This window comes from Paroedura picta, chromosome 8 (assembly GCF_049243985.1).
Source record: "Paroedura picta isolate Pp20150507F chromosome 8, Ppicta_v3.0, whole genome shotgun sequence".
Lineage (NCBI taxonomy): Eukaryota > Metazoa > Chordata > Lepidosauria > Squamata > Gekkonidae > Paroedura > Paroedura picta.
Genome location: NC_135376.1, coordinates 53,073,041 through 53,085,251, shown reverse-complemented (window position 1 = coordinate 53,085,251; position 12,211 = coordinate 53,073,041). Strand labels below are relative to the sequence as shown.

General features: G+C 41.9%; 1 protein-coding gene across 4 annotated transcripts in view; it reads left to right on the top strand.

The window, feature by feature from the left end:
* The window catches only part of AFAP1L2 (actin filament associated protein 1 like 2), a 98,116-nt gene that overhangs the window by 69,779 nt on the left and 16,126 nt on the right, over nucleotides 1-12,211 (top strand). For 3 of the 4 annotated variants that reach the window (XM_077349832.1, XM_077349831.1, XM_077349834.1), the window contains 5 exons: nucleotides 799-882; nucleotides 5,384-5,589; nucleotides 7,336-7,515; nucleotides 8,847-8,936; nucleotides 10,627-10,711. In XM_077349832.1, the coding sequence (XP_077205947.1) occupies nucleotides 799-882; nucleotides 5,384-5,589; nucleotides 7,336-7,515; nucleotides 8,847-8,936; nucleotides 10,627-10,711 (645 nt within the window). The remainder of the gene's footprint in view (nucleotides 1-798; nucleotides 883-5,383; nucleotides 5,590-7,335; nucleotides 7,516-8,846; nucleotides 8,937-10,626; nucleotides 10,712-12,211) is intronic. The other variant, XM_077349833.1, reaches the window with a different exon arrangement.

Below are 12,211 nucleotides of genomic sequence, written 5' to 3'. Positions count from 1 at the left end.
AGTAAGTGCCATTGAAATTAATGGGTCTTACTTGCAAAAAAAAAAAAAAAAAGACCAAAACATGAAGACTGCATGCTAAGCAAAGACTGCATCCAAAACCTAGTGCCATTCTTCATGGCATAGTGTGTTGTGTGCCCAGCGCTTATCTGCTTCAGTCATATAATATCAGTGGAGCAGCCAAGAGAAGGAACAGTTCTTTTTGTCTTCTTCCTTTTCTTTAATCTACCCCTTCTCGCTTGGTGCCTCATCTGAGGTGCTTGGTGTACTCTGGAAAATACAATTCCCAGGACATTTACCTTGATATGAGTTGCTTTTTTTCTCAGTCAGAGAAGGGGAAGAAAAGAAGAAAGAGACAAGGAGAACTTTTACTTCTCCTAGCTGGGTCTGTGACCTGTACTTTGTCTTGCTGTTTTGATTCTGCTTTGAGTATGGCAAAACTCACCTTGTAATCACCCTGTATTCCTTTTGGTGCTTCTATCTGGCATAAATGAATATTGAGTCACAGTCCTGCCCTGTATCACAAGAAATGTGAAGGAACTGCTGAGTGATACTCTGGGGCTGAATACTGAATAATAGTTATTCAGATTGGATTTATACCTTCTTGATGATGATGATGATGTTTATCATAACTGGGTCACAGAAGCTGCTAGAATATTTTCGCTGACTGAATTTTCTTATTCTTGTATATTTTGCTGTACTAGATGAATCTAATTCATGGTTTCATAATTAGTGAGGCTGCTTCGTGGTTCATTTGTAGGTCTGTTTCTTCTTTTTTGTTCTTCATATGTGATTATGCAGGTCTTTACGGTAGGCTTGCACCTACTGGATCCCGGACAGGTTTGCAGGTTACTGAGGGAGTAATATATGCCACAATAACCATGGGTATGGCATGCTTTCATAACCCATCACTCATGCATTGCTTTTCAGTCTTCTGTTATATGGCCAAAGAATGTTGAAAGAATCTGCTTCATCTCCTGCAAGATATATAGCAATGGATAATCCTCCCCATTCCCAATAACCATTTTATCACCCTACATTTGAGTATACTATATAGTGGAGAAGCAAGAGATTCAGCATTTTGCTGCATAGTCTTTTTGCAATTTCTTAGCAAAGTATGAAAAGAAGATATGGGTGTCACTAGCCAGTCATAATTATGGAAACAGCTGAGGAAGGCTTAATCCAAAATCCTTTCATGGGAGTTGTTTCCAACGAGCATTGGATCTGCATAGATCTGGAGGGTGAATCATGGTGTTATAGCCTCCACCAATTGTTTTTAATGATCAGAACTTTGTTGAAGATTTATATTTATGAGCATCCTGCAGGTCTGAAGCATACTCTTATTCTTACAGGGACTCCTTTCCCTCCGCCTATTACTATGACACACTCAGTTCAGGACAGTAGCAAAGCAGTTAGGCAATCTAACTTAATTCAGTACACCCCACAGCACCACAGGCTCAAATTCTGTATCTTAGGTAAAGTCCAGCACAGCTAACATAAATAAATTTCTTTTAATCAGGCTTAGGCTACAAAACCAGCATCCTTCCCTGGGATTAAACACCCATCTATAAAGTGGGTTTTCTGAGTATGTATGCATAAGATTGCATTGTCAGTCATAACTAATTTTAGCAGGATTGTGGCAACTGAATTCAGGAGCACGTTACAGAACAAATGCAAAGGACCATAGCTTTGTATGCTACTAAATAATCTCTGTGTTCCTTTCACGGGAGTAAACAATCCAGGATGGAGTAGTTTAGAATAACTCCCTTTTGATTTATTTCATTAGCTGCTGTGTGGCTCTGTCAAAGGCTGTTGGTGGAATCTGTGCACAGGAAGACAGGGAGAGGTAGGGATCTCAGGGAACAAGGGGAAGGTACGTAGGTAGCTCTAAAGAGACTGTCCTAGAAAAACTCAGAAGAATGTCCACAGTTCTAATTGTTACCTATATCAGTACAAGCAACAAACTTACATCACAGGTGACAATGGCCTAGAGTTTCTGTTGGCAAAAAAATATGGAGCCACCCTCCTTGAAAATGCCAAGGTGCAGCCAGAATTCTCCTGGAATTACAACTGGGTCCCACATGAGAGAGATTGATTCCCCTGGAGGACATGAGGGCTTTGGAAGGAATCTATCCATAGAGCTCCACTCCTCACCAGTCTCTGCCCTCCCTAAAATCTCCAGGAATTTCCCAAGCAAGTTGGCAACCTAATCCCTCCAGCTGCTTGTGGATCCATAAGATTACTGCTGTGTATTACTGGTAAAGTTTTTAAAAGCTTCATCTGCCAGTATTCTTCATGAGGCTGACAACCCATTGATTCATTAAAAAGAAAAAAGAAAAAGACTTCCCGTGCTTTGTAAACAGATTAGAGTGAGATCTTAATACTTTGTGAGGAAGAGAAACAAACCTTTTGTTAGTAAACCAGGAGTCTCCCCAGTGTGCTTGTTTGGGCTTGAAAAGTTCTGTGCAGTTCAGTGAGTATTATCACCGGTCAATGCAGCCCCCAGGCTCCTTCATGCCGCCCATTCCAACAACCACTTCTTCTCTCTTCCATTCTTGGTCTTCCACCTCCACCTCTGTACCTGGATGCTCCAATGGGGAAGACCTAGACCTTATCCAGAAGGAGAAGAGGATTGCTTAAGACCCAGTTCCCTTGGTTGATTCCTGGTTTAGCGGTTATCTTTGTCATTCAACACTCCGGGAACAGAGGCTGATTCATGAGTAGCTTTTGGCAGATAACTCGCACTCCCACTGCAGGTTTTTTTTCCTTTTCTAGCCGAGTATCTCAGACCTATACAAAACATTTGATAGCATCTCAGGAATGTGTTCAAAGCAAGAAATGAAGCAGGGTGTGTCTCCAGAATGGAAGCCTTTGATGGTCCTATTCAAAACAACAGTTTGGATAAGAAGCTGAGTGAGCTCAGGTCTGTTATTGGAGATGAAACAAGCAGATAGCTCCCAAAATTAACAAACATGAACTATACAATTACTTCTTCTTGTAGGCCGGCAGTTTCTCCTTTCAAGATTTGCTGGGAGTTTAAAGACATTTCCAACTCACAAACTTGGAGCTTTTAAGGATATTTGCTGTATGAGAATGTTATTAATTTGGGGCACATTTGTTGCCAAGAAGCAAGCGCAGAGGTTTACACCCCAGGAGGACGTGGCTTGTGGGTCTAAGAAAGTTCTAAGAGAACTATGACTGACCAGCAGGCTTCATGGTGAATCAAACCCAGTTCTCCAGATGACAGGCCACCGCTCTTAACCTCCACACTGACTGAATTATCTACTGTTCATCCAGTTTATTTTATTTTACTCTTGCTGTCAAATTGCAGCCAATTTATGACAGCCCCGTAGTGTTTTCTGATTCTCTGTCATGGGCAATTTAGTGTGACAGTAGGACTTTTCTGGAAAGGTGTAGGTAGGGATGTACAAAGCTAGGATTTTTTTAAAGTATTATTATTATTATTTAGATTAGATTTATTAGCGACCACTCCTGGAACTGGCTCATGGCAGGGTACAATTATCCATATTAAAACTCCAATAAAACCCCATTAAAACCCCATCAAAACATTGCACAAACATAAAAGCTCTACAGCAGGAACCAGAATACTAGGGAGAAGGTGAAGGCCCTTTCATCATGAGGCAAGCCACATTGTTTGTGCTGTGATTGCTCTCTGCAGCTGCTGGGTTGCAGTGTTTCAACAACTTGAAGGCGTGTAAAGCAGATGCGGCATGAGCAGGCATGGCTGTCCTTTGGGATATGTCTGCCCCAGCACTTCCTGTCATATTTTTTGTTCCTCAGTTGGCCTTACGATTAATTTCTGTCTGTCCGTCCGTCTGCCTGCCTGTCCGTGTGCTCTTGCACACTTTATGGACCTTTTGTTCCTGGGACTGTGGATTCGTTTTTTCTGAAAACATTCTCATTAAGAAACTGGATATGTTCTGTGCAAATTGGTCTTCACTCCTTTTACCTGTGAGCATGGTAGTGGCGTACCAATTAATAAGGCATTGAAATGGGGCTTACAAGGTAGGGGTTCATGGATATTCAGGGAATACTACAAATGACAGAAACATCTTAATTCATAAATTTAAAATATTGCCTTCCACACACACACACATACCCCATGAGATGCACATGCTCTAACTCTGATTCCTTTCTGCCATCATTCAAGGATACTGTGAGCTTTTAAGAGTTCTCATCACTTTGAGCCTGAAAGCACTGGGGTGAGGGTGGGGGCGGTGTTAGATAATCCTGATTAATTTTCCTGTCAATCCCAAATGCATCCATGAATTATACTGCTATCAAGTAGAGACCCTAACAATTTATAGTATTCTGGAAGGGGGGTGATGTTAAAGTTTCGGGGATACAAGCTGAGAGAGTTGAGTTCCCCATTCCCAATATTTCCTCCCACAACTCTTCCATTCAGCATGGGGAAGGAGAACTAAAAATGGCTCCACCAAAGCCTGCCTTGGCCTGGTCAGATGTGGAAATTAGATATTCAACTTTGTGCTCACTGTGATCTCCCAGCAGTGGGTCTCCTCTTCCTTGGTTGCAGTTGATGGAGAAGGGGAGGGACCCAGAGCAATGTGCTGTGGGCCCAATCAGGATCAAGCCCTCAGGGCATTTTGGAGTCACTTTAAAATGGTGGCAGCATCCTTGTGGGAGCCATGAATATGCCCTCATGACTAGTTTGGCTTCAACGAAAGACAGGATGTGAGATGACATCTCAGCTGCATGAGTTGTTTTCAGAGCTATAATGTCCAACAATACATGGGCGTAATCCTGCTTTTGCATTTGTTATTTTGTTACTTATGCTTGTTATGTTTTTATCTTTCCAACTGTGAAAATGAAACAATGAGTTTAATAGAACCCATACATTTTGCTTTAAGTCATGATGCCCCTCACTCCCCAAACAAACAAATATGTAGTAACAATAGTCACCCTTTGAATTGCTGTGTTTCTTCATAGCAGCTGTATTCATTAGCAGCAGTACTGCAAACAAAATATGCAGAATATTAAGCTACTTGTGTGCATTTGCACAATTTTGTAAAGTGCTAAACGCCAAACTTAAAGCTATCTCCCTTTCAAGAGAAATGATCCTTATCAATCAGTTTCACATATCTGAATAAGCACATAAAAACATAACATTTGGTATGATCGTTTGCAGTCTGTGTTTGGCTTGTGCATGCTGATGAAAGTCCTGTGAGCAACACAAGATAAGTAAAGATGGGAAACCTTTATGGGACCTACTTTCAAGCCATACTTGTCTTCTGGGCCTCACTGGTCATGCTTGCTGTTGTAATGTTGCCCAGCTTGCCTAATGGAGCACAGAAGAATCAAAGGTGTGTTGTCACCCAGCAGTGGCTTTTCTCCCCCACGATTGCAGATGATGGAGAAGTGGTCAGCAGCTCTTATGAATCCTATGACGAGGAGGAGAGCAGTAAGGGCAAATCAGCTCCACACCAGTGGCCATCCACCGAAGCGTCCATTGAACTCATGAAAGATGCCCGGATCTGTGCTTTCCTATGGCGGAAGAAGTGGCTGGGGCAGTGGGCCAAGCAGCTGTGTGTCATTAAGGACAGCAGGTTGTTGGTATGTGAGTGCTTGAGGGGGTGGGGTAGTCTGAAGGAAGGTGTTTTCTCAAAGCCAAACTCTGACAGAATATCAACACTCTTCAAAACTATGTATGTTAACATGATCAAGTAACATTTACGAGCACTGTGGGAAAACTGTTGTCGCTATAACGGCTTGCATTTGAGCAGAGGAATTTGCACACTGATGATTTGGTCTTGAGCTCAGTGGTGTACCTACCCTATCTGGCACCAGGGGATGATAAGGTTTTTTTTAAACCCTCCTCTCCTCCCCCCACCCCCATCCGGGGTTTGGGAGGGGGGTTGGAAGCCCAGTAGAACCAGTGCAATGCATAGTGTCCAGCAAACCCAGTGCCACGGTGGCAATTCCAGCTGATCTCAAGCACAGAATCACAGCTCAAGCAAGGGAGGTGGAAGCCCAGGAGAACCAGTGCCTGCTGTTCTTATAATGTTAATAAAGGCTTGCTGCTATACTACTCTTAAATACATTCTGTCATCAATATGGGCAGGGAAAAAAGGTCTTGTGACCAAGAAATGAAAATAAATAGAGGGACACAGAAAAATTAGGTGAAGAAAGGGAGATAAATGAATGAGAAATGTGTGGAAAAGAGGGAGATAAAATAAGAGAAAGAAAGGTTGTTTTATCTTGCTGTAACACCTGAACTACAGCTTTGAAAGATCTGGCTGAGCTGGAACAAAAAGGATAATGTCTAGACCATAGGAGAAAATGACCTGCAGACAGGCAATTGCTGTAGCAACTATCGGCATGCTGGCTTGGTTGTTTTCAAGCAAGATTGCTTCAGTCTCGGAGAAAGGGAAGCCTAGCTGATCCTAGCATGGTTTTTGCTGCACTCAGATGTCCCTGCTCCCCTAGTGGCTGAAACCAGAACTGCACTTTAAAAATAAGAGGAAAGGTATTTGGCTGGATGAAGGTTTATAGGGCTCCTTTCAAGGGCTTTCCTCCAACTGTGCCCAGGGCAGACCACACACCCACCCTTGATACGCCACTGCTTGTGATGCTCTCTAAAGTCCTTCAGAAGAGAGAGTAGGAAGGTGCCATTGGGAGTGGTAGGTCACCTTGTTCCCATTGTATGTATCTTCTGTCTGAGTGTGTCTTTGTAAGTGAATGAAGGTCTGTGTGGGTGTCGTGCATCTATAACAAATGTGTGTTTGAGGACCACAGATTTGCAGTGTCTAAGGACACATCTGCCCATTCTCCCATAATTGCCATCATCTCCTAAATAGAGTTACCAACTGCTGTGACACAAAGTATCTAATTGTGTAACTCAGTGTTTTCCCATCGCTGTTACAGGCATTTGGTCATGTGAAATAGTCACAGGTCTGGGAATGAGCCCGCTCTGCTCAAAGAATTTCACCCAGCAGTTCTTCCATCAAGCTGTAAACTGCAGGACCTCTCATTTTGATATAGTGACGCCAGTAAATACTGTTTAGTCATCCGTGTAAACCACCTGAGCACTGAATGTGAAACTGGCTAGTGATCTCCTGTTCAGCCATGGGTGGTTGGTTTTAATTTCTTCCTGCTGCTTTCCAGCTGAAATTTTAAATATAAATAATTACTAATGTACCCTTGGCTGCTGCGAAATGTTCAGTAATGAAATTTACAGCAAAAATAATGAAAAATTAACCGTCAGGAGTATAAGATAAAATAAACATTATTGGCATAAGGTATGTCATCTGTTTTGAATGGTTGGTCTCCTTAAAGCCACCTTATTGCTTCTTCATTAAGTGCTACAAGACGTCCAAGGACCACAACCCCCAGCTGGACGTTAGTTTGGTGGGCTGCAGTGTCATCCACAAGGAGAAACATGTCAGGAAGCAGGAACACAAGCTGAAGATCATCCCCATGAATACAGATGTTATTGTGTTGGGTTTGCAGAGTAAGGACCAAGCAGAACAGTGGCTCAGGGTGAGTTGGCTGGCCTTGTGTCTATCACTGTCTTGAGAGCTGCCTGTGTATCTGGCTCTGGATTCAGTCTTCCATTGCTCTGTAATTTTTTTAATATAAAGCATGTTTGTAGTCCATATGGTTATTGAGAGTTTTATAGGCTGTTCATGATGAAACCTGGGAAGCCAAGGGAAAAGTGAATGAGATGGACTATGAATGAGCAAGAATGCTCCGTTTAGTCCCCATCTCCCCCCCCCCACACACACACACACAGGAACATTCCCTGCAGTAAATGGATACCCTGAATACATTACTTTTCCTATTTGGGAAGTAGTGCAAGACGATAAGGCATCCCTTAGCCATCCCTTGTCACTCTCTGATGCCTTTTCTTGGCAGCACCATAAAAGCCTCTTCTTGGTGCCCAGGAGGGGCCTTCCTTTCTGTCTACAGCACCTCCTTCCGGTAAAGCTTTGTTTCATCTTCAATGGTCTTGTCTAGCAACTGGCTTAGTGCTCACTCGAATTTTTGTAACCAGTGCAAAAGCACAGCTGCAGTTCCTGGTTTTAAATATCCGGTGGTGGTGGTTAATAAGTTTTTAGTAAGTGGTCTATATTTGGTGGATACTTCCAGACAGCAGTTGGAGGCCTGTGCTTGGAAACAGAAGCAATGAAGTTCTCCATGCAAAAACAGGATAAGAGTGGATAAATCTCACAGCCCATCAACCAGGCTTACCAACAGCCTGGAGAAAAAAATGTCTTGTCCCTTTAGTAGAGAGGCATATTGTGTTGACATGGACATTTGAAGCTTTGGGGGGCATGGAGGTAAATAACATCTCCTGGGATAGCCGAGGTTTGCCTGATCTCAGTCAGATCTTGGAAGCTAAGCCTCAGCTCTGGCTAGTGCTCTGATGGGAGACCACCAACAAAGTGTGAGGTTGCTACACAGAGGCAGGCAAACTGCCTTTGAACCTCACTTGCCTTGAAAACCCCATGGGGGTCGCCATCAGTCAATTGCAACTTGATAGCCAAAAGAAGAAGAAGGAAAACAAAGCGAATAAGATCTTGTTTTCAGGGTCTGGATTTAGAGATGTATAGAATTGCAGCCTCCCCTTTCATTTTTGTGGGAGTGACAATGAGAAAAACTTTCTTTCTAGAAACTGGAATCTGTATTCAGGGTGTGTTGTTTTTATGGCCATTCTGGGTCCTTGAGCAACCAGGTCTTTTGGCAAGCAGGCAGCTTCTTTGCAGGTCCATTTAAGAGGCTTTACAGGAATGGAGCTGCACGTCAGCTATCTGCAGTCCTTGCAGTGCAGAAGTCTTCACTTACACGTTAACTCTTTGTTTTCCACACAGGTTATCCAAGAGACAAGCGGTCTCTATACTGATGGGCTGTGTGATGGGAACCAGTATATTCCAGACTCCCAGCGGCTTAGTTATCCCAAAGTATGTCTAATCTGTTTAGAGGTGGTTTTGAAAGAGTAAGCTGTCTCTTGCAATCCTTTGTTGCTTCACGTTATTTTAATTTTTGAAAATCCATCTGGTTATACAAGGGAAGTAATGCCCAGGAAAACAGGAAAATGGTTGAAACTTGCATGTGAAAAGAACCCAGCCCTTGTTTGTTGAAAGAAGTACGACTGGAACCTTGACAAGCTGCCTCTGCATTCTTTGTTATCAACACTTCTTGTAGAACTGCTTATTTTTTCAAGAAGTTCGTTTGAAATTAAAATTTGGGTGTTTAGACAAAGCTGGCAAATCTAACCATTACAATACAAATGAAGGATTGATAGGAACAACATTTTTGAAAGGGAAGCATTTTGGATATCTTTCTAGATGGAAGATATAAACACAGCAACAGGTGAAATGGAAACCTCTTTTGTTGACAGATTTTGCCGTGGCTGTTTCCTTAGTGTAGAACTAGAAGCTGGGGGTGGGGGTGGATTCTTGCAGAGGCCTGTTCCAAATAGTTAATTCTTAATGAATCAAATCATAAATAGTAATAAGGTAGATATAGTTCTTTACATGTCAAATGTTTTTTTAATTCATACTGAAACTAAGATGATGTGAGATAAATTTATCTAGAACCCACATGGAAGTCTCTTATGTCAGAGATTAGAGCCCACTTCGTACATTCCCATTTAGCATAAACCCTATTCACGTCTTCCAGTGAATATACATATGCAATGAGCATGCCTGTTTGTATATATATTTGTAAGAAAAAAAAACAGTACATGTTTACTTTACAGATGAAACCAGGGAACAGTACTTGGATAAACGTGGGGCTTAAATCACTTGTTCATGCAACATGAGAATTACTGAACACACGCATAGGAAAAAAATGAGTGTACACAGTTTGTGAATACATAGATAAACAGGCTTGTGCAGCAAAGTCACAATATGTCGTCAATTTAATAAAGTGAATAAGCTTACTTCAGGACACCAAGCTTCTTTCTGTGCTCACAGAAAACTAAAAGTTGCCTATACAGAATAAATGTTGAGGACCAAAGTGATCTGAAGGAGGCTTCACTGGACAAAAGTGGCACAAACCATAATCCCAAAGAGCCTCTCTCAGCATACAATAGTGTGGGATGTTATTATTACAGATATATGGTGGGATTGAGAAAAATGCCAGGAACACGTTTTAAAGCAAGCATATCTCTTCCATAGAAAGCAAACCACATGTCACAAGGCCATGGGTGCTTCCTTGATGTTTGCTAGAGCCAGAGGTGCTTCCAAAGCCTGCATTCATATGTCAAGCACAATTGTTTGTGGAGGAATCAGAATTTGCAAATGATTCTTGGTTCCTCGTATCAAGGATAAGTCTTTCTTTCTCCACTTTCTCCGGTTTCTGCCATCATGCATACAGAGATCTTCCTGCATCCTCTCATGAACTAAAATTAGCAAATGTACATGGGGCTTTCCTGTAGCATATGTTATGGAGATCAGTATTTATTTATTTATTTATTTATTTATTTATTTATTTATTTATTTATTTATTTATTTATTTATTTATTTATTTATCATACTTATGTACCGCCCTCCCCGGAGGCTCAGTTTGTGTCAGTGGTTTCTGTCAGTGGTTTGGTGCTACTGCAGCTTTGGTGCCGTGGATCTTATTCCTGCTTTCTGCCTGCAGGTAGAGTCATTGGAGAGATATTCGTTAACGTCAGAAAGTGGAGGCAGCACTGATGGCCATCCAGAACTGCAAGAAACGAAAGATGGTAATAGTACACTGTCATGAATGCTGAATCAGCAGAAGAGGGAAGAGGAATTAGGAGAAAGATTCTCTGCAAATTGCATTTAATGCTGCAGTTTACTTAGAGGGCACTGAGTCAGTTAGTGCTTCTGCAGTATGTTAATTTTTTTTACAGTTCTTTGAAATAACATATGGTGAAACTATATAGCAACATTATATAGTACAGATTTCTAATCAGGCTAATGAAATCAGCAATACAAGAGGGATGTGTGTAGTTCATATAATTTATATATTACATTTCTATACCGCTCTCCCTTGCGGCTCAGGACGGTTTGCCGTGAAATTCAAAGAATGTCATCATTGAGAACATATAATAATTGAGAACATATACATAACCATAGAATGTTTAACAATTAACATTTAATTGTAACATTATAATTTTACAATTCATGGTGGGCTAGTAAACTCTTGACTGAGTTTAACACCTCAAAACCATAGAATAATGTTGTTGTTTTTGTTTGGTCAGTGGGAATTTGGCACCCTAGATCAGTAGCAGCAGGAATTTGTTCTTTCACTCTCCTACTCCATGGGACTCATGCAAGTAATGATTTTCAGGGACAAATCCTTGGCCTGACTCAAAATGACACCCTGGAAATGTCACTCTACTCCCCCACACTTTTGATCGAGTTCAGATGTGCGGTAAAACTCTCACCACTTGTCTGGGTTACAGATGACTAGAGGGTTGCATTGACACTGAAGTAAATAGCCACATGATAAACCGCTACTTACGTTGCCTTACTTAAAACATTTCTATGGCACCTTCCAACAAAATTGGGTATCCAAGGCAGCAAACATCAAACATTAAAATATTTCAACAAAAATATTTAAAATAATGCATATCCATTAATTTACTCCAAACATAAACACACACAAATGAGGCGAATAACAGTCACTGAAGGTGACACAGCAGCAGTCTCCCAGAATCACACTGAGACAGGCCCAAAATCAACAGAAAATCCCAACCCTAATCCCAACCCTGAGAGACATTCCATAAGGATACTGTGACGGATGGTACTAGAAGTCCAGGAGGATCAATAGGGACTCACTCTCCCAGTGCAGGTCCTCCGTCGCAGCAGCCAATGCCCTTCCAGTCCCATAACCAAGTCTGAAACCAGACTGGAATGGATGCCTGTAATCCACTTAATCCAGCCATCCCTGTTGCTTGTTCTAGAAGGATATAGTTGAGACTAGATAGTGGTTATTCAGATCTCCTGTGTCCAGGGTGGGCTCACCATAGGCCCCTTCCAGTCCACCCTCTCTCTCAGGGAGGCATATTTTCCATCCCCTCCCCCCTCCACCTGAAGATTTAAGCAGCCAAGAGGGTCATGGGTCACACAGGTGGTTTTATTCTGAGAATGAAAGCAAAACATGTTAAGTAGTTAATCCAGCTGAAGTGAGCACTGGGGAAGAGCTAAAAGTCATCCACAGACCAAATGGTTGGCCCTTAAAAGTGTTTTCTGTGGTA